At 43.1% G+C, this 27,040-nt stretch overlaps 1 protein-coding gene across 1 annotated transcript in view; it reads right to left on the bottom strand.

Annotated features, from left to right (window-relative positions):
* ADAM17 (ADAM metallopeptidase domain 17) overlaps positions 1-27,040 on the bottom strand; it is a 34,382-nt gene that overhangs the window by 2,586 nt on the left and 4,756 nt on the right. The window contains exons 2-18 of the mRNA XM_065681594.1: positions 19,344-19,476; positions 18,009-18,142; positions 17,011-17,099; positions 14,944-15,112; positions 14,428-14,558; positions 12,611-12,700; positions 11,452-11,565; positions 10,767-10,911; positions 9,810-9,898; positions 7,568-7,720; positions 6,509-6,708; positions 5,417-5,520; positions 4,621-4,755; positions 3,398-3,528; positions 2,297-2,375; positions 1,206-1,294; positions 498-554 (exon numbers count right to left, since the gene is read on the bottom strand). Of these exons, the coding sequence (XP_065537666.1) occupies positions 498-554; positions 1,206-1,294; positions 2,297-2,375; positions 3,398-3,528; positions 4,621-4,755; positions 5,417-5,520; positions 6,509-6,708; positions 7,568-7,720; positions 9,810-9,898; positions 10,767-10,911; positions 11,452-11,565; positions 12,611-12,700; positions 14,428-14,558; positions 14,944-15,112; positions 17,011-17,099; positions 18,009-18,142; positions 19,344-19,476 (2,042 nt within the window). The remainder of the gene's footprint in view (positions 1-497; positions 555-1,205; positions 1,295-2,296; positions 2,376-3,397; positions 3,529-4,620; positions 4,756-5,416; positions 5,521-6,508; positions 6,709-7,567; positions 7,721-9,809; positions 9,899-10,766; positions 10,912-11,451; positions 11,566-12,610; positions 12,701-14,427; positions 14,559-14,943; positions 15,113-17,010; positions 17,100-18,008; positions 18,143-19,343; positions 19,477-27,040) is intronic.

A 27,040-nucleotide genomic window follows, 5' to 3' on the forward strand; every position in this document is an offset into this window, starting at 1 on the left:
GAAGCCCACTCCTGCAAACAGCCACTGCAGCACAGACACCGCATTTAGCAGAGATTTCCGTGCAGCGCCGCCCCGCTGAGCCTTGTGCTTTGCTGACACCGCTTGGCTGGGAACAAGCTGCCTGTGGTTGAAGCTGCTGAGTGACGTGTGCCCAGGGGACCCCATACACAGGCACTCGCAGCAGTGCTCCGCGGAGCGGCTTCCTGCCCAGAAGGGAGCTGCAGCAAGAGAGCTGCTCTGGCAACAAGGTCACGACACAGCTCTTACAGGAAGGAAGAATCGGAGCCCACCAAGCTGCAGTGCTTGATGTACCAAACACAGGCTGGTTCAAGAACAGTGTCTCCTTAAACTGATGCCTCATGGGCACTGCGAGGCATGAGGCTCCAGGGCTCTCTACTGTCACTTCTGTGATAAATACTCTGCACACACCTTAGGTTCACATTTCCTAACACGCAGTGGGAAGCTTTCTGCCAGTTTGTATTCAGACAGCAACTTACACTGGGACAAAACAGGGACTTTGTGTTCTCCTCGTACTGTTTGTCCAATTTCTTGTCCTATTGGAAAACAAACAGATGAAAGCAAACCGAAACACACACACACAAAATGAGAAAGTTAGTTTCCAAGTTGCAAGGTCTCTGTGCCTGTGTCCCTGCAAGACCACAGCAGTGTGTGGGGTTCTTTTCCCATGCTTTGCCACCTGTCCCAGAGGTGCTTGTGGGTACAGAACCCTCTACACCACTATCAGCATCATGCCACATGCCCACGGCTCCCAGCTGCCAGGAGCTCACTCTCTTTATTCATCTACCCAAGCTCAACCAAGACCACTTCCCTCTCTGGCTCTCCCCACAAAATGTGGTTGTCTTACTTCTTAGTAGGGCTTTAGAAAGCTTTGACTTTAATGGAGGTTACCAGAATTATACTCCGGTAAAATTCCGGAAGCAGAGGAAGAAAGACAGCCGAGGAAAGAATGGGAAGGGCTCCAGCCATGGGACCACTGGGTCTGGGTTTGCCAGAACCTGGCAGAGTTTAGCAGGAATTTTACCTCCTGAAGAAGCAGTAAGTCTTGCATATGCTGGATTCCCCCTTGAGGTTCGCTAAGAGCTTGCCATCACCTTCTCCCACAGACATCTGCCATTTCATACACCAAAGGTGCTCTCTTACAGCTCAATTCAACAAAGCAGTCATCTCAAAGACAGCTTACTCACCACGCAGTGCACAAGGATGCTGAGAGGAATCCAAAACAGTAGGGAGAAGACAAGCACAGAGCCCACTATGTTATCCGCTAGGAACTTCCCTGTGAAATCAGTTCAAATCTGTTAGTTACCTCCCAAATACTGCTCCATGAACATACAGGTCTATGCCCATTCTGTAGCCCCTGCGCATGGAAGCCGAGCCACAGAACTGCTGGGAGAAGCACAGGCTGCAGGACTAGGCAAAGACAAACTGGCTACGATTTTCCAAAGTTGTATCCAACATGTTAACAAGGTTTCTTCCTGTTGTTCTCTGGTGAGAAATGCTGACAGGCTACAAATACGAGTTGACTGGGAGGAAGCTATACTGAGCTAGCCAAGCTGCCCCTCTCCTGTATGCAAGACACACTGCAAGTCTGTTACCAATTCTGGTTTTAGAGTTGTGTGATAGCTACCTGCCTCCACAAACAAAATATATGAACAGAGATACATGAAGTGCCTCAACCTTTGTGGGCTAAAGAGCTTTAACAGTTACCTAAGAAACAGAATTTTGACCCTAGAACTGAAGACTGAAAGCCCCAAGCCCAGATAATTACACCGTGCAGCACAGCATTACATACAGTGAGTGCGTGTAGTTACTTCCTTACACAGCACTGGCTTAAGAACAGGTTTTGTATGGTTCCCATACCGCAGAGCAAGACACTAGGGGCTACACCTGCCGGGACTGCACAGTGCAGACCAAGACCATGGAGGCCGACTTTAAGCTAGTTGGCCTCTGAAAAGATTGCCTGTTACTCCCTTTTCTCTACTTGATCTACTTCTTGGTATTCAGATAAGAAGCTATTATCATCTTTTTAAAGGCTTGGAAGATGCCTAGAAAATAATGGAGCGGAAAAATGCAAAATAATTCTCCATCCTTTCAGCTTTAAGAGGCACCATCAGCATTGTCAAACTTTAAGCAAAAATGCATCTATGTACACCAGCAGCACAGCTACTGGCTACCCTTGTGTACAGGTGAATACAACCAGCCAGCCAATTCCCTCTGAGGCGTTAGAGGGTCATGTCATGAACTGAAAAACCGCAGAGGATATGGTTACATATCTTACCAAAAGTATTGATGCTGAGCTGGTCTATGAAATCCCAGAATCGTTCAATCACATCCTGTACTTGCTTCTCACATTTGCCCTGCAAAAGTAAACACTTACTTACAAACTAATCTTATGTTCTCTAAGCATTAACTGCTGCTGTGTTGGAGACGGGGGGAAGATACAAAGACGGTAATGAAATGAAGACTAGAGAGCAGACCTTCACTTGTATTCTGAATATAGATTCACTCATGCCCAATAGCAGCAGTTCATTTTTACTGCCTTCATTTTTGGCAAAACAGTTTCAATTGTGTTGCTGTCTAAAACAAACACTTGAAACACAGGAAAAACTGACCCATCCTCGCTCCATGTTAAAGGATGTAAAATGAAGTTTCAGGAGAGGTTTAAGTGCTGGAAACCTCAGCTCCCATTGCCCACTGAGAAGTCTGTAGCTCTCAGGAGCCCAGGGTTACAGCCAGACTCACAGATCTGGCTGTACAGGTTTAACAGTAGCTCATCAACCTTTCCTGTTCTGCCAGCAGAAGGGCTGGAGCATGCCCCTGCCCTCCCAGACTTCTGCCAACACCCAGTTTAGCTCCGACCATTGGGGTCTGCAGGCAATGTGACTGCGCAGCTGTGCCATGGAACCAGTCACTGAGCACCAGCGACTCAGTGGTCTCCCTGCCACAGGCTCAATGCTCCCTTCAGATACTGCTAGCCAAATCTTCATAGATTGCTCTCTGACCTGGATTTTCTAGTCAAAATGAATTGGGCTAACATGAATAACTCGAGCAGCAAGTGCTGCTAACCCAGCTGAATTTACAGCAGCACCCATTCACCTCCATCACACAACCTGCCAACTGGCTGAGCTGCACAGAGCAGTGGAAGGGATAATAAGCAATGGCAGGAGGTAATGGCTTCACCTCACACAGGTCTCTGCAAAGCTCACTTCCACCTGCAGCCTCAGACACCCTTTAACATTTACCCTGTGGAGTATCACCCTGCTCAGCAGCTTGTCAAACTTTGGTTTCTTTTTACCAGCACAGCCCTCATCAGAGAGGACTCTGAGCCACCAGCCACAGAAGCAGAACATGCAGCGCACTGACGTGAGAGACAGCTTACATTGGTGTCACAGAAGCCTACGGTGCAGGGCTTCCCCTTGCGCAGGAACAGGAACTGGTCGTTGGCATCGACGTACGGTACGCACCGGTCCTGCTCGTCCCGGCAGCACACCTTGCATGAGTTATCCGTTTCTGCAACAAAGCAGCAAACTCATTCCTTGGATGCACCAAGAGTCACCTGCAACCTGGAATCCCACGTGTCCTCTGGCTGACCATGTTCCTGCCCAGCTTCCCCATGGGGAAAGCACAGCTGTGTAAGTTGCCCAGTTTCAGGCACTCTGATGACCTGACCAAGCCTGAAACAATCACATGCCTTGTGCAACATTTTAAAGGACACAGTGAGACCAAGCTCTCTGCGCTGATAGCCCAACACTGCAGGACTCAGCAGACCAGCAAAGAGGTTCCAAAGATATCCAAAAGACAGATTAAAGTGTCTCTTGGGCTTTGGGTGCTCAAGATTCTTCTCATTGGCTATGCCTCTATCTCAAACACTGGGGCTCAGAGCACTTGCTAATGCTGCCCCGTGAATCTCTTCTACTCCCAGCTGCTTTAACGTATCTGAGAGATGATATAGAGACCAAGTGAGCAGTAAAACTTACTGACAGAAGTATACAACAGGCAGGTCTGCAGTAGCATGGGGCTGGACTTAGGAATCCTGTGCTCTCAAGGCACTGTAACCTCTTTGAAATCTTTCTTTAACCAGCTCTTGGAGGCCACCACTCCTCTGCCAGGTGCCTGGTCCAGAGGTTGTTGGGATCTCCTTACAATCCCTCCTGTCCACCTGTGGCAGAGGGGCTGACAGGTAGGAGAGTCACAGAAATCACAGAATGGTTTGGGTTGGAAGGGACCTTATAGATCATCCAGTTCCAGACCCCCTGCCATGGGGCAGGGACACCTTCCACTAGACCAGGTTGCTCAAAGCCCCATCCAACCTGGCCTTGAACGCTTCCTTTTACTGTCCTTACTTCCTTTAACCCCTCTTCATTAACTGAGGTGCCAGACCAGAAGTCTTATCTTAATTTCTTCAGCCCAGACCACCAGAAGACAGGAGGACACTGACATTCCTTTTCTAAACAGAAAACACTAGCCCTGAAAAAAACAAGGGTTTAAACTTTTTCAGAGACCATAAGCTGAGGCCTCCACCAGGCCAGCCCACAGCAAAGCCAGCTCTCTTCAAGGAGCAGAGATGAGGCACACCATTCAGTTCAGTCCCATGTCACCCACCATTGCATGCACATGACCGCAGGTTCTTCTCCCTCTCGCAGAAAGGGACACATTCCCCATCCTTGCACTTCCCCATGTCCACACAGACCGTGTCATCTGGAGCATTCCCTGGAGGGGGGCACTCGCTGCTGTTCCCTACAGATGGGGAGGACTGTGTTAAGAGTACTTCAGTGTGCAGAATCAAAAAGAAGATAAAAGAAATTCAGACTCATCCCAGTGGGAGGACCCTGATAGCTTGTTCTTGGCTTTCATCTGCTGGCTGCCTGCCCGCTCCTCCGAGAGGCAACAGAAGCTCTGGAGGTTTTGAACAACTCAGGCATTGTGGCAGTCTAGCAACCAAGCAGTAGGTAGCAGGCCCTGGAGGCACCATCAGCAAAGCAGGCACTTGGACTTGACTCCCTGCCTCCAGGAAAGATTATGAGGAGGAAGTAAACAAGAGGGGAAGCGCAGCAGAGTTGCAGATCTATAGCAGGACTGAGCTCATTCCTGTCCCGTGCCAGTTGCACACTCTGTTTTGCTTTGTCTTCTTTTAAGGGAAAGAAACAAAAAAGAAAAAATAAAAATAAGACAGAAAAACCCCAACCCAACACTTTTCATGTTCCTCTGGGCATAAATCACCAAGTGCCTCCTGAACTACAATGAAACTCATTATAGGGCAATTGTGTGATGCTTAACTGGTCTCTAAAATTACATGTACCGGATGACTAAAGGGCAGTGGTTTGAAAGCAGATTGAACAGGACACTAAGCCTGAAGCATTTGGCTAACTGACATAAAAGGGACAGAACCATGTCCTACCAGTGCAGAAAGACTCTCCTTTACAAGTAGCATTTATGGCTTCTTGGCATTTCTTCTGTGCACTTTCAAACTGGCAGCCTTTACAGCAAGGACTGTTCCGATCACTATGGAAAGATCAAAATGAAAGACAGAAATATAAAGCAGTTATTTAAAGAAGACATACAAGCACAAAGCCAGGGAGAAAGGACAACTGGGGGAAAAAAAGGCTGCTACTTAGAGACTGACTGATTCAGAACCTTTACCAGTTCTGCCCCTCACACCACCACCTGTCTACACACCTGCTCACTCTTCATTTATCAAAGGTAAATAGAAAGTACATCATAATGGGGGGGGGACCCCTATATTTATTCAAGGCATTTGGATCCTCTTCTTGTCATTTGCTGTGCAGCTTTGGGCAAGATCTTCCACTCTTTTTCCCCATGCATATGCCCTCCTTCCATTTGTCCTGAAGGTTTACTGCTCTCAAGATATTCTGCACCTAATGCAAGAAGGCCCTTAGTACAAAAACACTCACTGAAATGGAGGGAATTTCTTGCTCAATAACCGGAGGTGCAAGAGCTCCCTATTGTTACATGGTGCAAAGCTGACCTCTAAAAACAGACTGGACACTGCTTGGCAGCAGGGCTGCAAACACCCTGAAGAGCAAGAATAACAGAAGGAGGACTCAGTGCAGTCACTGTGCTGTCTGCTCAAGCACATTTTGCAGCAGTCTTGAAAATACCAGGATGTGATCCCAGTTTAAAGCCACCCTGCAATACAAGCAAAAACTGTACTTGCACAGCAAGTCTGCACAGGAAAATTGTGATATTAATTTTTGATGGCCTATGTTTGCTTAATAACACCACCACCACTAATCTTCAAGCCTGCAGCTCTTGACTCTTCTCAGGAAAAGTAAGAGAATGCTATAAAACCTCATGTATGCCAACACTGTGTGCACACAGCAGCCTCTCCCAAAATCCTTTACTGTCTTCAGTTCACATGTTCAGCCTTAAGGCCAGGAAACAGGTCTGTGACACTGCAGGTGGCTTTAGGAGCTTCCAGTCCACCCACCGTTCTCTCCCATGTTCAAAGATGCAGCGTGTCTCCCCTTACCTGCACTTGGCACCGTCTTTCAGTTTACAGTCTGCAGAGCAGCAGGGATCAGCTTGCTGGTACAAGAGGCCAGGATCGCATTCCTCCCCTTCATCCACCCTGGAGTTCCCACACACTTTGTTGTTGCGCTCTTTGAAGCACTCCTGGGCCTTGATCTCTATGGTCCTATGGATGGATTTTTTGCTGCAGCTTGAGAACATCTAGAGTCATGAGGGGAAAGAGCAGCACTGAGGAGGGTACCTTTCTGTCAACAAGTATCATCTAAGACAGCTTCAGCGTCCTTATGCCTCCCAATCCTGGTGTCTCAGAAAGTAGTAATTCCTTCTACACTGCCAATTTGGTACCTTGGAAACATTTTAAGATGGGAAAAGTAACGGTTGGTTCCATGAAGGATGCTGCTGCGTTACAATGCAGAGGCACCCACAGGCTCTGGGTCACAGAACAAACTCCAGCTCTCCCACAGCTTCAGGAGCACCAGCAGCCACCTCAAGACAGGCTGTGAAGGTGTAGCAATGGGGAGAGACTGTGCTGCCCCGCAGCAGCAGGGCTCGGCATGAACCACAAGTCAGACTAGACTGCAGGCTGATCATTCCATTGGCTGGATAATCTTGGTTTTGATTCTGCAGAACAGGCACGATGCAGAACAGCCACACTGCCAGCGCGAGCTCCTGCAACTGGTGAGCACCATGGCAGTGGAGTCTGGCAAGCTCTCTCCAACCAGATTAGCTATGGACCACCCAAACACTATTTGGTACTGAAGGTACTGTATTTGACCTGCTGATGACTCGCTTTCAGCAGCGTGTGGCCACAGTTGATTACAAATAACTAATTAAAAAAGCACCTGGAGGTGCTATGAGCTCCAGTGAAACTCCAAATCCAAAGATGAGTTACCTTGCAGAGAACCCAACAGCATGCAAGTATGCTTTCTTCTGACAGCTAATCTATTACATTCCTAATGGTTTCAAGCTACAGGAATTATTAACTACATAAACTTTCCATGCAAAGGGTCACTGACCATAGCAGAAACTTTAATGTGGAAGCAAAACTATGCAACTATACCTTGTTGTTTTCATGATCTCCACTGACAGCAATTGGATACATAACATATTTCCCTCCCTGGTCTTCAGTGGGGGCACATTCTGGCAGACTGTCAGGATCATGCTCTGCTCCAAAGTTATGCCCCAGCTCATGCGTCGTAACCAGGTCAGCCTCCTTTGAATGTGAAACAAGCAATGTTGGAAAAAATTAGTCTGACCAGGACAGGGCAGAAGATTCCACCTACTTCCAAGGCACCAGCAATTCTAAAATGCACTGAGATGAAAAGGGATTTCTCTATGAATATTGTTGGTTTGGAGTTTTTTTTAGAAGTTGGGAACTGAAGGCAAGCAAAATTATAGTCCATTTCCAAAGGCAAGTTCCAGGACTAGATCTGAGTATTAAACCAACGTTAAAGGCAAAATGCTGTTCTAGAATAACAACTCATCTTGTTTTCAATGCAATGCAGGTAATAAAAATATAAAAATTTGCTTTTAAATAGCTGGAAGGCATAAAAAGTTGGAAAAAAAAACCCTAATCCAAACAAACACCAGCTACTAGGATTAGTTAATCTCTTGTTTAACATATCTTGCCATTAGAACTACTTCTTCCAAAAGGATGATGACATTAGGAGTGCTGAATAAGCTCTTCTATTGCATGATTACTCTGAAAGACACCCACAAATGTGGCCCAGCAGGGATGGATTTCCAACATCATTTATGCAAGACAGGACTCGGTGTGCTGAGGATCCCGAAGTGGCTCTGCCTTGCTGCACACCTCCCCACAGCACCTTGACCAGCAGATGGTGTAAGTTCACAAGGTGGCAACCACCAACAAAACTAGCACGGAACTAAGAGTTAAGCACAAGGAAATGGAGCAGGAGAAAGGAGCAAGTCTGAGGAGCTAACGCTCATTTCAGCTGTTGAGCAGGCACAGGAAGGACCAAGCACTGCAACAAGCAGCACCAGTGTTCCCATATAGGCATAGCTAATGCGAGAGGCAGAGACAAGAGAGCTGCCCAGAGATCACTCCTGTGGCTTTGTTGTGTTTAACTTGGGCACAGGTTTTAAGCAGGTTTTTTTCTTCTTTTAAGCCTAAGTGTACAACATGCAGCATTTTTCCTATGAAACCAATCTGTAACAGTCCTGCTGCCTCATACCAAGCTTTGTGTCTGCCACTGGGAAGACAGCAAACTCAATTTCTTTTGTAATCCCAAGCAGCCAGCTTGGATATCAAACAACAAATGCAAATAGCATGGCAACAGCTAGAGCTCTTTGTCAACATCCCTCTAACACAAAGCTTCACTGTCTTCTTTTTTCCTAGCTTCTTGACAGCTTCTGTGCCAAGTTTTAGCCCACACATTAATCATGAATTCCCTTTATAATCAGGCTACAGAAGAACACAGCTGAGAAGGCAGCAGAAGTCAGCAAAAGAGAAATGTGCCCAACTGCAAAGATCAGGGAGATGCAAATACGGGCACTGCTCTGGTATCTTTACAAGTGAGACAAAGCTCATATTCAGGCCATTTTGTATTTACTATCTCATCAAGTATGAAAAAATAAAAAATCCAGACAGCACCAATTAGGCTGAGTATACACCCTCTCTGTTACACTGCTCTCTGCTCTGCTTTCACAGAACACACAAAAATCAGCCGAATTTCATTAAAAGGCTCAAACTAAACCTCCTACTTTGCCTGTACTACTTTCATCGCTTTACCTTGCAAATGGAACAGACCAAGCGTACACAATCATCAGCCTGCATGTTGTAGCTGAAAGTAAGAGCAAACATGTAAGCTTGTTCTTATTTAAGTCAGAAGACTAATTTTATGCTTACTGTGAGGCTACATGTTCTATAATTCTGCTTGTCCTGTATGAGGGGTTGGTTTGGGTTTGGTTGTTTGGGCTTTGTTTCTGGTTTGTTTTTTTAAAGCAAAATTCATTTAAATTCATCTTGTGATATCAAAATCATGTTTATATCTGGACAACTACAGCTCCTATTAGACACAAGCTAAGTTTCCTCATTCCTGTTCTGCCATGAATTCAATCTTCAATTCCATTCAGTCCTGACTCCCCTTGTCAGCAAGAATCAAAATTGTGATTTTGGGTTTGTGACCTACCCCTTGTCCCTGCCTCAATCGGAAAGCCAGCAGCTTTGTCCCAAGAGAGCACAAAAACCTGTTACAATCCTATGGCATACATCAACACACACACACACACACACACACACACACACACACTAAATAGTCACACTCTGCAGAGAAGGATACCTTTGTGAGGATGGTCTTGCCATAATTCTTGGTGCTGGTTAAGCCACTGTTCAGATAGATGTCCTTCTTTGCAGTTTGACTGTAATAAGCTATAGAAGTGAGAAATAAATAAAAATTGACAGTTTTCTTGGTTTTGAGGCACATTTGGTGGAGAGAGGGATCCTTGTTTGGGGACATGAACAATTTCACTGTTCTCACAAGCCCACCAGTGAGACCCTGCCTCTTGCCAGTTTCTGGAGAGGGGACTCTTTCAAGCACAGCACAAACAGCTCATGTATTGTAGTAAAGGCAAAAATATAAGAAATTTCCAAGGCATCTGCCATTCCTTGGTCTAGGGTTTGTTCTAACCAGCTTGTTCACACCAGACAGTTTAGTGACTTTTACCCTTCTCTGCTTTATTTTTCCAGCTCTAGCCAAGAAAATGACCATCTATTCTACCCAACAACCTTAGAGTTTGGCTTGCTCAGCCCAGAAAAGAGAAGGCTCCAGGGAGACCTTAAAGCAGCCCTCCATTACCTAAATGGGGCCTACAAGAAAGCTGGAGAGGAACTTTTTACATGTGCCTGTAGTGACAGGACAAAGGGGAATGGCTTTAAACTGACAGAGGGGAGATTTAGATTAGATATTACAAATAAATTATTTCCTGTGAGGGTGGTGAGGCTCTGGCACAGGCTGCCCAGAGAAGCTGTGGGTGCCCCATCCCTGGTAGTGTTCAAGTCCAGGTTGGACAAGGCTTTGAGCAACCTGGTCTAGTGGAAGGTGTCCCTGCCATGGCACAGGGGTTGGAACCAGATGATCTTTTAGGTCTCTTCCAACCCAAACTGGTTTATGATTCTATGGCTAGAGTCTAGGCAAATAACACATCACGCTCCTTGAGAGCTGGAGAGGAAGATTAAACACAAATCACAAAAATTAGCTTTCAACCCAAAACTGGGACAGAAGAAAAAGCACCCTTGCCTTTAGGACAAATGCCACCATGGCTGTTAGGTCTGGGAGAGCCAACATAAGCCAATCCAAGCGTTCCCATGTCAAAATCTTGATACGTGAAGAGATGAGCTAGACACACATGAGCTGCTTTCTCAGCAATATCAAAGCTAAATTGCTTCAAAGAGAAGGAAAAGAAAAATCAGATCTTTGTAAGACAATTTATGGTGCACATTACAAGTCTATAGACAAGAACATTTATCTAATGAGCCAGACAAGCACCTTCTAGATCTGGTTAAGTCAGAAAACAGCAGCTGTGTAGCTGTCCTACAGAGCTGTAAAACATTAAATGAATACCGAAGTACACTGGCACATTCATTTATGCAACTTGTCTATTCATTTCCCCTTTTCACAGAGAGGGGAAAACCAAGTACAGTAATTTGATGAAGGTCACAAGGCAGCCAGTCTCAGGGCCAGACATATCAAGACTGCCTTACTGACTCAGGCCACATGTTAAGAATACTAATTGATGTGTGCTCTGTAATTATGCAGTGGAGGCCTTTACCACGGGCTACAGGGCACATCAGCTACTCTGACTTTGTGTAACATGTACACGTCATGCAAAGGAAGTAGAGGAGTTTCCTCTGTTACTACAGAGCAGCTGTAGGAATGAGTAATTCTCTGTAAGGGGCGCACTTTTTCAAGTGTTACAACCTACCTCTAGCAGCATTTTCACATCCCAGGCATCTTTCTTATCATCTGGGTAACTTTTTGCCATATTGTAATGCTTTTCTCCAGGTTTTACAAGATTGGGCTCATTATGGATGATAATCTACATTTCAAAAAGGGCAATAACAACATAGAGGAATTTGGGTCAATTTTATAGCTACAGAAAAGTCTTCAATGTAATCTTAAATGTCTCAATACATCTGCAAGGAGAAAAATTCAGCATGCTTCTAATGTTAACTTTTCAGTCTCTGCTATTTAAGATACACCAGCTACAATCATTAGGGCAATATCAACAGTTTTCACTGTAACATTCTTCTTTAGAGATGCATGTCACTCTATCAAAAGAACCAAAGGCAACCAGGACTTACATCTAGAGTGTAATTAATTCCAAACTATTCCTAGTTAAGCAAAATGTATTTTAAATAACTGCTACTTTCCCAGTAAGATGGAATTAGCGCATTATGTTCTTTCTCCCTCCGCAGTTGACTCTCCTTCCTTGTTCCTGCAGACCTGTTCCCAGCAAAGGGGCAGCTATCTTGTACCATTAGTCTCCATGTCTCACATCACAGCTCCTGCAGTGCTCTAGCTGATGGATTCCTGTTGTTTTTAATGCCCTTTCCCAGATTTCAGAAGCAATCATATACATTGAAGTCACTACATCCCTCATCTCCACCCTACACCAGTCTCCATGCTGTCATGATATCATAATGCCTAAGGGAGTCATTAAAGCTATTCAGGCAGGATTTGTGCTTTTTCATCTCTCTTTTAGTCAACTCAGGCTTTGTAAGCTAAGCACTAGCCATAGACACAAACATCACATACATGCATATAAGTATGTCTGACAGAAACAAGAATTGCTCATATTCAGGGAAGAAAAAAAAGCAACTTTGAATTGAGATTAAATATGGAAATACTCTCTCTGCAAACTCCCACCTCAAATGCTGCAAGGAACTGAAAATGAGCATGCTGTGTCACATCACTAACACCACCACTAGCAAGATGCAATTTCAGAGTGCTCCTGGCTGGAGTTAAGAATTTAGGATTTGATTATTTTTGCTCTAATCCAGATAAAATAATCAGAGACCCTGATATCTAAACCATGTTCTTATTGTCTAAATTGGAAGCCCTTTGCATGAGTCAGTGAATACCTGCTCTATCTGTATGCCGTACCCATTGAAGGCTCCATTGTCCCAGGAAGTGTTTCGGTAGATGTCATCTACTCTGTCTATCAGTTCAATCTATGTAGGAAAGAAAAACAAGTTACTTAGTTCTAAGCTTTCATGTAATAAAGTTCAAGACACTCAGAAGAACAGCAACACACTCATCTAGAAACATTCACTTCAAATTAAAATTGAATCTCATAGAACAGAACAGACACACTGACTGATCCAAAACCAACAGTACTTGGATCCAGAGAGTATTATCAAATATCCCTGAAAATTTTTCCTCCTTAAAAAGAACAAAAAAGCAGTACAAAGTTCCCCATTTATCACTTCCATCTGTGTAGTGGAAAAGCAATAATATTAAGAACAAGACATCTTAGGAAACACTTTGTTCAGATACTAGTTTTCCAGGTTTCTCCGAGGGGGAAGGGCAGGAGGGAGTTGTTTTTACTATTTTGTTTTAGCACAATGCTTAACTAGTTTAACTGACCCTTGAGGCTTGCTTCCCTCTCCCAGCCAAAACCCTATTATTTTCCTCATTATGGTTCAAGTGCAAGGTTCCAGAAAGTCTCTCATCAGTGCTCACTATCAATACCTCCCTTTTCAAGCTGTTCTCATCATCTTAAAAACCACCTCCTACTACACATAAACCACCAAACTTGCTAAGAATAAGAAGTGACATTCAGAGTCATTTGATAATAGTTTATGCTTTAGTTTTCCAATCACCGTTTTGTTAACAGTACACATGTACCCAGGAACCACAACAGTAGGTTAGCCTCAGCATGTGTCAGATGCTGAGATAATAGTATCTCTGCAAACAAACCAATTGTTACGTGGAGAGTGTAAACATTTCTGGGGACAGAAAGGTCAAAAAGCAGCAAAGGTGGAATACAGTGGTTAGCATTTCAAAGAGTCAGGCTCAGAAAGAGACTCTTGACAAACAACAGTGGTTTCATTTCATTTTGTCTTCAGTCCCCAGACCCATACACTCCACTCCTGCTGAAAGGCTGTGGGCAGGCGTTCTGTTTCACAAAACTTGTCAGGCAGACAACCCCATTGTACTGGTTTTGGCTGGGTTACTTGGCAACCAGCACACGTGATGGAGCCCTGCTTTCCTAAGGATGGCTAAACACCTGCCTGATGATGGGAAGCTGTGAATTAATTCCTTATTCTGCTTTGCTGTATGCACATCTTTTGCTTTGTCTATTAAACTGTTCTTCTCAAATTGTCTCACCTTTACCCTTCTGATTCTCTCCCATGGGAAGGAGTGAACCAGTGCCTGGGTGGTGCTGAGCTGACCACTGGGGTTAAGCCACAACACCCATGTACAACCAAATTGTTTACCACACCTGCTTCCATTTTTATTGTTCTGCATAAGGGATCTTGGAAGAATTTGGAAGGAAAATAATAGTAGTAAAAAAATCTATACAAGTTACTTTTGCCTGTCATATGGGTTTTAAACATGCTGGAACTTAAAGATGCTCAGATTGTTTGTTTTGATTGTTTTGATTTCAAAATCCAGGAGATTTTAAAGTTCTGACTGGAAGAAGAAAATAGCATAGCCACAAGAACTACATGAAGAGGAGGGATTTGCTTGTAAGTGAATGTTGAAGACTAACTGCAGTATCACCATTACAAAACTTTTTTAAAGCATGATTCCCAGGTAAAAAGCACACACAGCCATGGATGCAAATACATTATGTTGTACAAAAGTAGTACAAGGTGTATGCTGGTATAGTGACTGAATCACTATGTTTTCCTGCATTTATTCCAGCAAATTGTAACACAGTACATTGACTTACCAAATAGTTGATAGTAGTACTCTCTTCCCCACGGCCCATATACTTGAAAAAACGATGATCCGCCACTACCAGCATCTTGCATGTGTTTTTGGAGGTCTCTGGAATGGCTCTTTTCTCCCGATGGATGCTTGCTAATGTAAAGATTTTAAATACAATTAAATAAATATTCTAATACTGCCACTGCTGTATTTATTCCTTTATTTAAAACATAAATGCGAGTTTAGGTGCGGTTTGGGAGGGAGAACAGGAATGTTTAGTTTTGGGGTTTATTTTTTTGTTTTGCTTTGTCTTTGTTGGTTTGTTTGAGGGTTTTAAATACATATTCTTAAATTCTTTTCTTCATTACAAGTCCTCAAACTTATTGTAAAGAAAGAACTATACTATAGCGAGTTATTTAACAGATTTATCTATAGAGCAACACAGATTATTGCCCAGGTTTTGATCTTACTTGCTGACACAGCCAGAATTCAAGCATTTGTTTCAAAGATGCTGCTCTCCCAAGCTATGGACTCTCACCTTCATTTTGTTTCCTGTCTTCCAGTCCTTTTGGCAGCAGTTCTTCTTCGTTCAGCTTTAAATAACCACACACTTTGGGGGACTGCAGTCTTGAGAAGTCTTTAATATCTTCAGATCTGTAGACAAGCAATCTTTCATCTTGCACATTATCTATAAATCTCCACAGTGGCTGACAGCACAAGAACAGAAATGCAACTAATTCAGAACACAATGAATGCAAAGACTAAGTGCATGTAAGTAAAAAAATGACATGTAAGCACCATCGAATCTCCACAGCTTTATGTGTACACACACACAAATGCATTGGACTATGATAATCTCACCCACAGCAGTAAGTCTATTAATCATAGAATCATTGGATAATGGTTGAACTTGATGATCTTAAAGGCCTTTTCTAACCTAGTTGATACTATGATTCTAAGTTGAGGCAGCATCTCAGACTCTTCCACTCCCTCCATAACAGTATAGAGATGGGCACAGCCAGGGAAGAGATGGTCATGCTAACAAACACACTGACCAGAAGCACGGGAGCTTGCAGACAACAGAGAATATGTAAGTGCACAGAGAACATAGTCTTCACAGCAGAAGGCAATCTCTTCAACATTCAAAGCTACACAAGTCACAGCAGTGCAAACTTCTCCAAAACCACAGAACTACAAAATCCCAACACAAGACACTAATTCCCATAGGAGATCATAAAATCATAGATGCACGGAAAGAGCATAGCATAGACTGCCCCACATCCAGTGTGCAGAGCACGTGGGTCTGGGTCTCCTGTGGCCCTTAAGCATTGCTCTTTCAACTTCAGACAACTATGATTTAGCACACTGTGCTTTTGGCTGACACCAAAATGGTCCTGAAATGTGACGGCTGTGCCAGCCCAGCAGCCACGTGTCTGCAGTACAAAACTGAGGGCATATGTTTCGTACCCTGTGGCACTGTGTGAGGGCACCAGGGGTTTATACAAAGGTGCACAGTCTTTCCAAACAGTACAGGAGGACCATGAAAGCAAAGGCAGGCAATGGCAGAGTGGCTTTGTCCTTAGTGCTGCCTTTTGGGAATCGTCTCTGGCACACAGCATCTCTGATGTACACACGCACTGCCTCAGTCGGGGCTGACTAGGGGCTGAAGCTGACCTGGAGACACTAACAGCTAGGCAGTGAGGGCAAGTCGAAGCTTCCACACATTGCCTGTCTTTAGCTGTACAGACACAGCCAGTGAGGAGCAAAGGGGTTGGCAGCATATGGAGAACAGGGATGTTCTGACATGACTCTGCACCACAAACACACAAATGACTTAAATTACAATCAAACAGCTAATATATGCTCTTAACATAAAACACAAGTACAGTGGTTTGGGCACTCTAAACATATTTTCATACTTTAATATGACTGGATTTCCCAGGTTTACCCATAATTCCGCATATCCTTAGTTCTGGAGACAATTACACTATCCATATAACACTCAGCATAATTACTGTTATTCAGCCATTCTAATACAGCTTGTGCCTGGGAATATGCTGCACCAAACAACTCATTAGGATTGGCTCTAATTATGTATTTGTTGAATATGTTGTTTTAAAAAAAGAGTTTAAAATAACACAAGCAATGGAAGCGGTGAAAAACAGCAATGAGAAAGCCTGGAAAAATACAAGATTCTCCAATAAAGCTCTAAGGAAGGAAAAAATTCCAAGACTTAAAAAAAGCCAAAAGTTGAAAGCTCTCCAGACCTTGACTTTGCTCAGAAGGCTGCACAGTTTGTTATTCCAGAGGACATGAGCACCACTAACACTATCAATTTCTGTTTCTAAACCCCCTTCCTGTTTAAAACATACCTTTTCCCTGATGTATCTAAACCATGCAGTGTCATGAGAATGTCACTAATACAATCCAACACTTGCAAAAGTCAAATTGGTTTCATATTTCTCTCCCTCATCCCCACCCACCCCCAAACAAACATCACCACTAAGTCTATTTTGAGCTACAGAGGTGTCAGTGTGACTAACTAGAAACACCCACAGGGAAAAGAGATGATTGTCTGGACAGAGCCTTCAACAGTAAAACATACCTCAATATTATATTCTTCTCCATCAGTACTGATTCTCACTGTAAAATCTTCTTCCCCAATATGTGCCACAACTTTGGAATTATGTTCTCCTTTAATATAAGCAAGGGAAAACCAAATTAATTCAGCTCTATTTGCATGCACTTCTGCACAGATACTGGTTGGGTTTTTGTAACTGTTTCTAAGCTTCACACCAAATTACCTTCCTCAGTCTCTGAAGAACACTATACTGTCCAGTTTAAAGAAAAAAAAGAAATGAACCAGCCCCAGTCTTAACCTCCCAATGGTCGCAGTCATCAAGACTCAGATTTAATTGCTAATTTTGCAGAAAGCATTGAGATGCCTCTGGGCATTAGGAATGGGACACAGAATATTTCTGCCAACCAAGGCATATTACCACTACCAGACAGCAATTTCATGGCATCAGCTGGCATTCCAGTGGAAGAGACTTTCACCACCTAGCACAGGCAACAAAAATCAAAACCACTAAGCAGAAGCATCAGTGCTGGACTGAAGTGGAGCAAGATACCCTTGCTTTACAGAAAAGTGAACTGCAAAGAACCATCTTAAAGTCTTTTAATCTAACACTCTGGGCAACACTACACCACCACTACCTGGCCACTGTGTTCTGGGACAAGGAACATTCAAATCCTACATTCCAATTTGAATTAAAGCTACCTGCATCCTTTTAAAAGAAAAAAAAATATAATCACAAGCTGCATCTTGAGTAAATTTTACTTCTGTGTTCTGCCAAGTTAAACAGAAGAATATTACCTTAGAACCAATAGCTCATAAAACCCTCCTCCCCACCAAACTTAAAGAAACCCCAAACCCACCACAAAAACAAACCCAGAAAACCCAAGAGGCACAAGAATCAAGTTTACTTGCTCATCCTAACCATATCTGAAGAAAATGAGGGCAATACACCATTTACTTTGGCCAAGAGACTCATACAAAGCTGTTCTTTCCCAGCACTAACACACAGCTCAGTCCATACTAACCAACAACATGTCCTGTGAAGAAGTCTTGCCATTGAACACGATACTCCTTTTCCTTGCCTTCACCATCCACAATTAATGCTTGAAATCTTTCTGAAAAGTGTTCAGCAGTTGCAGTTAAGTATAATTTAAAGTGCCTGTAAAAGAATTTACTTCCATTTATTTTTAAGCAAAGTATACACATACCATACATGCAGTCCTCATTTTACTGAGGGCCCAAAAGAAGTTGGAAAGCATTAATTCTTATAAGCAGGCTACAAAAACATACACTGGGTTACTCATAACTGTGAGTATTTTTTAAGGGATAATTATGCTTAATTAAAACCATAAAACATAAACACTCAAATCCAGAACACTCACAGTTTGCTCAGGATGCACCTTGTCCATCTGCAGTCAAGCAAAACCAGTTACTGGTAACTATTCGAAGAAAAATCAGGCCAAGGAATTTGTTCATCTATTTTAAATTATCTTGAAGTTCCTATTTTCTAAAGTAACACAGTCAGAAGCCCCTAAACAGAAGTATCAACTCTGCAGATTTTTAAGACATATAGCCTTTAGTTTCTGTGACTATCTCAAGTAGAGAACCTTCTCTGGAAGGAGCTTCATGGGCTCATGGTTTATGAAAGCTTCGGGTCAAAAATTTTTCTGCAATTATTCTGTAATTATCACTTGCAGTATTGCAACCTCACCATAAAGCCCGGGTGCACGAGGCTGTGCAAAACAGAGACAGCCAGACGTTTGATCCCATTAACCTTGTATACTTGGTACTTAAAAATTACTCCCACCAAACACTGAGATTCAAAAAAAATATACACAACAACTTGCATGGCAGTTGTCGACTGCAGACAGGGGAAGGCACATGAGAACACAGCGTTTTACTGAATGGGAAATTTACACTCAGTAGGAAGAGAATTAAACGTCCTTGAAAGACAAAATCCAATAAATCCCTTGGACAAGACACCACATGCACTCCCCAAACTGAAGGCAGAGATTTTCAAGAGGACAGTCAAGAGTATGACATTGCCAGATGAGGTGTAAGTGGGATCGGATCCAACCCAACCAGCAGAAGTAATCTACATGAAACTAAAGCTAAGAACAAAGCAAGAGAAATCTCAAAGCACTGCCACTTCAGCAAACACAGTAATACAGTACAACCTATTTTTCTCTTTCCTCTGATCCTCTTTGAAGTTATATGACCATGCAGAACACTCACTTAGAAGAACTGGCCAATCATGACAGAAAACAAGATAACCATTTCTGGGTTTAGAACGGCACATTATCCATCACAAACTGAAGGAAAAAGTATCACAGTTGTTTCACTGATGAAGATTTAATTACCTTTGCAGAGCTGAAAAACTTAAGAGCCTCTCTACGTGTGTCTCAGGCTGGAGGTCCCTCTTCTTCAATGAGTGTTGCTGGATGCTAGACTGAGAAAGGATGTCGTAGTCTGAAAGCATGGACTCAACTGTGTCTGGAAGAGCAATGAGGAAAGTTTAAGTTTCAAGAGACTCTTTTTCACAAATGCATACACATAACAGCAAAAGAGAGCCTCTCATCTCAACAGCAAGACCAGTTTGCTGCAATTTTAGGATAACTATTCTGTATTTTTGTAAAGGTATTTTGTGTAGACAAGTAAAAATCATAGCGCAAGACAAGAAACGATCTGAGAGGCAAATGCCCTAGCTGCCTGCCCCCTGGAAATTAAATGGGGGAGAACATCCCCATTTCTCTGGAGTGAATCACTCTCCTTATCTGCTGGTCCCCATCCTAGGAAGAAAGCAATTTAACTTAGGAAACTTCTACCAAATTCACTGACCATCAGGACTGCATTTATTACCTTCCTGTTCAACAGCAGCCAGAAAATAGATGTCTGCATAGCACAATCCATCAGAAATAACTAACAAGATACCTCACATGAGGCACCTCCAGGTACTCTGGTTTCCCAATACTTTACCACCATGCAAAACTCCTTTGATTTCCACACTCAGAACATAAAAACTTGTTCAGATGCCGAAGGGCCTGAATCCCTATGGGAGCAGCACACAAATTACAAATTCAGGTCAATACGCTGCAGATGCTTCCACTGCCAAATGCACAATGCCAGCTGCCAGCAGTGTTTGACTTCTGCTGATAAAGGCTCCTGCTGCTTTGTAAGCATCCCTTCACTGGCGGCACCAACCACCGAGACACTCAACAACCACCCTCACTAGTGTTGATCGACTCATTTGCTATCTATAGCCTTAAAGGCCTTATTCCCACATCACTGTCTTCCTTCTCTACCAGAGGTGTTCACTCTTTCCACTGCACCAAATGAGCAGTGTTTTAGAAGAGGCTAAAGTGCTCATCTAGTCATTATTTAAAGAATACCCATTTTTCTCCCCTTCATTTCAAGTTGTGCTTCTAAACCAGACGTGACAGCTACTGAAGTGGGGTTTTATTAATAAAGATGGAGTTCCACTTCTTCAGAGCCCCCAGTCATCAGCGCACACCACTCAGCCAAGTAACCTTGCATGTCTTATTGGACTTTTAAGTAAGCGGCAACGCTAGTAAACTAAGTTTTACCGGATCTTGTGCAACGAGCCAAGATTGCCAACTTGAAATCTAGACTGCAATAACTCCTGATATATTATACTTTATTATACTTACAGCCCTCATAGCCCTGCACCAGGCCTACTAGCAAAGTGATGGATAGGTGACAGAGCTGCCTCCTGGTGCAGCAGAAGCCACCAGCAGCAGCTCCCAAGCTTCTCCCTGCCAGGCAGCCGCTCCCCTGCCATTGAGCAACACAGGAAGGGCAGAGCAGTTGCAATTTCCTGATTTCTGTTTACAACCCACAGGTGGAGAGCACCTGCAATCGATTACCATGCGTTTCGGGTTATATGCAAAGGCAAGTTTCCACCACCTTCCTTTGTGCTGTTTTTTCCCCCTACATGCCCAGTTGCTGCATGCCAGGCAGCATCTTCATTGTCAGCTTGCTGCATGCTACAGAGCTGGTTCACCAGAGCCACACAGTCAGAAAATACCTAACAAAAAAAAAAAGAACCTAAAACATCCCTTTTTTAAAAAAAAGCCCATTCATTGATTATGGTCTGGAACTCGTCCTCATCCAGAACCACCTGGGAGGAAGGTAAGGACAGGCAGGAAAAAATCAATTCTGAAAACAACTCCAAACCCCTCATTAAACTGTTTAGTTCTAAATTCTTTTAATTAAACCTGAAATTCTTTCACTGCACTCAGCTAAGAGGAGACCCCTCAATTAAAGGGAACATTGATATATGGATACCAAATATTGGCTCACAATACAGAGCAAGTGTGTGCTACATGGGCCGTGGAGCAAGAGAGGCACAGCATCACTGCTGCGCTGCTCGGGGACTGACAGGAGGACTTGCCAAGCAAAGGTCTGCCCAAGAGGCATAATCCCAGTGGCTAAACACTACTTTTTCTGCCCCTTTCCGCTCCTCCTTGCAAAGAACAGCTCAGAACCAGGGGAAGGTCATGCCAAAGAGCAAGATGCAGCTGCCACTACAGCCAGACAAAATGTCTCAGTTTCATGGCAGCAGAACTGAGAAGTCTGCTGAAGAAATCACGGTTTTTTATTTGGTAGGCAAGGAGAACTTCAGAAGTCCTGCTCCATCTCACACACACAGACATCCTTTGGAAATGTCTCAGAGAGACATAAGAAGGGTAGTAAGAACATGACCTACAGAGTTGATGAAGATGAGTAAGATGATTCTGTTACAGTTACAAATGAAAAGCACAGGACACTCCTAGTTCCTGTAACCCTGAAACAAGAATGCACTTGTTCCTGTTTCCTCTTACCCTTCCTAAATTTGTTTGCTTTTAATTTTATTTGCAACATAAGTAAAGACTTAAGACATGCTGCTGCGAGACATGAATCTGTGAACTAACTCAGGTGTCAGACAGATGTTGAAAAAAATGTATTGGTAACACACTCAAACCAAATTCTTTCTGTAAACTTTTCATACTGTGGAAATGAATCCATTGTCATGGCTTATTGAAAAATAAAAGATGAAGTGTCATTCATTTAAGCAATATACAGAACTGTACAGAGTCCAACTGTACAGCAGTCTGTGGATCAGAGCCACAGCAAGCATATACTTGACTGCTTTTCATTCAAGTGTAATAATCTTTCTGGCATTACTTCCTCGTTGTCTTCACTGTGGTCCAAAAGTAATTTCCCATGGGCTTCAACAATGCCAAGCTGACTCAGGTTTTCCCAAACCACTTTCCTATGATTGCTTCCCTTCCAGCCCCTCCTAGATTTCTGCATTCCTCTCTTTTTTGAGAGGAACACCTTAATTTCATCCTGATATCCCAAATTTTTACTTGTGATCACCAGCCTTCACTTCACTGCACCTTGTCTCCTGGAGGGGGATCTCCCCAGAATATACGCATATACATGGTTGTAAGAGAAACAGGGAAGGAACAGTGGTGACAAAAACAATATCCCAGAGTTCTCAAAAAGAAATCCACAGCAGTGACTTTACCTCCAACTTTGAACTCACCAACCACTTCCTCCTTTTCTTTCACCTTGTTTCAAGGCTAAAACCCCACTGCTGCTAGACTTTGGAACCTAACACAGCAAAGTGTCTTTTAAATAACTTATGGGCGAGCACACATTGCAGCAGACTACTCCAGCAGAAAACAGCTGAAGAATGTGCTGGGCAACAGCTTAGCTCACCAAGTTGGAGGCCACTGCACATAGAATCATAGTATAGCTAGGGTAGAAAGGACCTTAAGATCATCTTGTTCCAACCCCCCTGCCATTGGAAGGGACACCACACACTAGACCATACCGCCCAAGGCTCTGTCCGGCCTGGCCTTGAACATTGCCAGGGATGGAGCATTTACCACTTCTTTGGGCAACCTGTTCCAGTGCCTCACCACCCTCACAGTAAAGAACTTCTTCCTTATATATTTAAAAAGAAGTTTCTCTTCAAGTGCTCAGCTACCAATTCAAATACCAATGGCATCCTTCTCCAACCAGGTCAGCTTTCACAAGCAGAACAGTAAATTCCCATGATCTCACACCCATACTATTGCCCAGAAAGCAACAAGTGAATGTGGCAAGTCAGCCATTTCATAAGCATTCTTTTGCATGCATTATTTATAGAAAGGTTAAGCTCATTGAGAAGCATGAGTTTTTAACCCAGTGGCTATAATCAATATTTTAAAAGCTCCCTTTGCAATTATCCCATGATAAAAATGTCTCTACTTAAAACACAAGATCCAACAATATTTAAAAAATATTACTTTCAGGATTTAAAATTAATCACAAAAGCATCGGAGGGTTTGCAGGAATGATTGTAATTATTTCTCCAACCCTCCCAAAGGGAATAAAACCAGAAATAAATCTCCTGTCAAAAGGCACTGGGATGGGATGACAAGCACAGCAAACAGTCTCTGGAAGAATTTTACAGCGTGATTGTTAAATCTTTGGCATCTCCAAGACTAAAAAAATGGATCCAGCATGCATTTTATGTGCTGGATAGCAGTCATTGACTACAACCAAGGTACTGATCTTGAGCTGATTTCCAATGGGTATCAAATACCCATCAAAAGCTTGTGGCAGCTAACTCACAACATTTTTTCCGATTGAGCTGAGAAGCAAGTGACTGAATGGTTGAAGGGTTCCATATTCTTTATTGTTACTATTTATATTTTTATTCTCCAAATTATGTTCTTCTTCATCCATTAAAATATTTTATTAAAGTAACCAAATATAGTCACTTCAAATGTAATTCACAGACTCAGTCAGAACTTGGACCAGGAAACAGACCGAAGTCTTTACAACCTTAACCACATGAGTTAAAGCAGGTCCCCCTCACCCTACAGAAAACAGCTGCTCTCATGTTTGTGGTAACAGCCGGTTACCGGCTGCAGTACGGTGGGATCATTTGAGTGGAGCATCATTCCAGAGAGTGCTAATGGAAAAGGAGAGTGTATTCATATCTCAGCTGGGCACACAGTCTTCACCAGGCAGGAGGTGATGCTGTCACACCTAAATGTTTATAGGTACCTTCTCTTAACAGTTTACACTGCTTTTAGGAGACTGCTGATGAAGAAGATGTGTTGAGAAGATCCATCTGTGGGAAAGCTGTTCCACAACAGTTCATTACTCATGTTGTTACATCTTTCTCCAGTACATCTGGTACAGAGCCATTGCCAAAGACAGAAAACAAAGGGAATTGAAACCCTTATCCCATGCAAAACAGCCCATGCTTTGAACCGTTTTGATAAATCCTGTTTACTTGTTTCCACCAAGAAGTGGCTGCTGTTTTGCTCATCAAGTACATGTGAACAGAAGAACCTGTGAGAGAAAGGGGTTCAAAGCAAGAACCAGATGTATGTCAGCCTGCTTATAAACCATAACAGGATGAAGGTTTACACTGTTTAAACACATTTCTAGACAAACCTGTTAGTGAGAATGGCCAGCCACGTCAGCATTGCTGAATGTTTTAAAAGGCATGTTTTTGACTTGATCCCAACTGCATCAAACTTGCTAAACCACGTGAGAAAACAAGGTGCCTGAATTCAGTTAGTCACCAGCACAACATAGACAAAGCCTCAGGGTACGGTTACACAGACTTCACACGAGGAGGTAAGGTAGGCTGCTGATTTACCAGCTACTCCACAGTACACTTTTCCTGCAGTTACACAGTGTAAACTACTCATCACACACGCAAAAGCTCCCAGTGGTGGATGCCCTGGAAAAGCTAACAGCTTATAAAACACCCTTTAGCTCAGCTCAGGAAAAACTTGTTCACAGAGCTGCACCCTTATGCTACTCCACAGGTTTTTGTCTACAGAAAAGGTATCTGTTTCTGGGCAGTGCAAATAGTTCCTTAAGGGTGCAAATTCTGCTTAGCAGAAGCCGTACCGACCATTAAACTGCTATTTCTGGTGGTTCCGAATACAGCTGAATACCCCCAATGACTCCCACCTGTTACCTCACACACTTCCAACCTTGCAAACTTTCTCCTTCCCTCAAGACATCTTAACTAGGGAGCACTGAGGAACGAAATTCATTCTGTTGGATCTACTTGATTTAATAATTCAGTCTGTCCTATTAGTGAAAGCACAAAGCACTTTATATATTAAAAAATATATAAATACATAAATAAAAAGCACTGCATAACAGAGTGGGGAGGATTAAGGGGCTGGTGTGTGCAGAAGCAATATCCTGCTTAAATATTGAGCAGAATAAAAAATAAGGAAGCCCACTGAACTAACATCCTTACATTCAGAGTGAAACAAGAGCAGTACAGCTGTCTCATCTTAAACCAGAGCATCATATGACTCAATGCTCAAAAAAAGTTTAGAAAATCACATGTTTTCATACATCCTGCAGAAAAGAAGAGCCAAATCACAGGATGTAATGTTCTCTGGAAAGAGATAATTTGTCTGGCTCTCCAAAAACTGTCAGCCTCACTGCTGTGCTTTGGTATCACACTATAAAATCCTGCTGTGTCACAAAATAAGTTTGAGTAGAGCTGATTCTAGGTAGAGACTGATTAGCATCTTATGAGACCAGTAACTTCTCCCCATCCAACTGCATCTCTTCTCATTGTGGATATGACTTTGGACTCACTCAAACATGACCTTCCAAAATTCTAGGCACACATCACAGGTACTGAGGGACAGAACTTTACCACTTCAGTAACAATCTGAGAAGGTGAGAAAGGAAATCAAGTAATGCAAGAGATAACATTCACATTCAACACTTCAGTAATTACAGATCCATGTTGAGTAGATGACAGCCGTAGATGCCTTCCTGAGCAACACAGCCTCCTTCTCTTCCCTTCCTTCCTACACCCAGTCCATGTACCTAAGTTAAAAATGCAACTACCAAGAGGGGAAAAAAGTACAAGTAATGTATATTAAGAGCAGCACAGAAAGGGAGGGATGGATATTGTAAAGTGATGCAGGGAACAAGAGACATAAATACAGACAGCATGGTCACATACATCTGCAGGAACAAAAGCAGTCAGAAAGACCATGAGAACCATTGAGAGAGCTGCAAGACATACCCAAAGCAAGTTCGAGTGCAGCATATGAAATCTGTAGAACAGGACAGCAGGATGCTCTGCTCTTTGTTAAAGAAACCTGGCTCTTGGTTAACCTTTTATTACACACAGCAAAGGACTTCCCTTGATCCCTCTGGGAAACAGACAAACTCTGAGTTCTGCAGTTTATAAAAAAGCTGGGGGGGGGGGGGGGGCACGGAATCAACCTGTTTCTAACAGAAGTTAAATATAAACTTCTCTCTCAAAAATAAATCTCTTCTGACTACTAAACATATAATTAAACCCTGGTGTAATGCGGAAGCAGTCAGGAGAACTCTGCACTAAGGAGCTGGCTGGTGGAGCTTCCTCACTCAGCCCATCCAGCCACAGAGCAGAAAGTCACTTCTGCACAAACACACACACGAAATTCCAGAGTAGAAGTGTGAAACTGAGGTGAGCCACTGCTGCTATCAACAGTGAATAGCAGCAGTGAAGTTGTCAGTCTGTATGGCAGGAGGGGGAGAAAGGAAATCAGAACAAATCCAAATCTTAAATGCAAAGCAGAATTTTACTTTTTGGCTGCTCAGAGGTCAGACTAACATGACACTATTGGAAACCAAAGTCATATCGAGCTCTTGATTATGTTCCCATTACAAAACTCTTGCAATTGTTACGGGCAATCCTTAATGATTAGAATTTAATCTAGTGTTGACATTCTTCACTTGCTGACTTTGAGTACAAGTACTTTCTCTCAGGAATTACATTTTTATCACAATTTCTCTTTTTCCCAGTTGGAAGTAGAAAAATTGACTGATTCACATGAACAAAGAAAAACAAATCCAAGAGAAAAGTCCTTTAAAACCTTAAGTACCTCCACAGCAAAGACTGCCAATCCACAACACAAAAGTCACAATGATAATCTGCATTCAGTAAGACCATGTCTACATGAAGCATTTGCTGTTTACATGGAGACAAAGCATACAGAAGACTATCACTGAGCCTGTAATA

Source organism: Lathamus discolor, chromosome 5 (genome assembly GCF_037157495.1).
Source record: "Lathamus discolor isolate bLatDis1 chromosome 5, bLatDis1.hap1, whole genome shotgun sequence".
Classification (NCBI taxonomy): domain Eukaryota; kingdom Metazoa; phylum Chordata; class Aves; order Psittaciformes; family Psittacidae; genus Lathamus; species Lathamus discolor.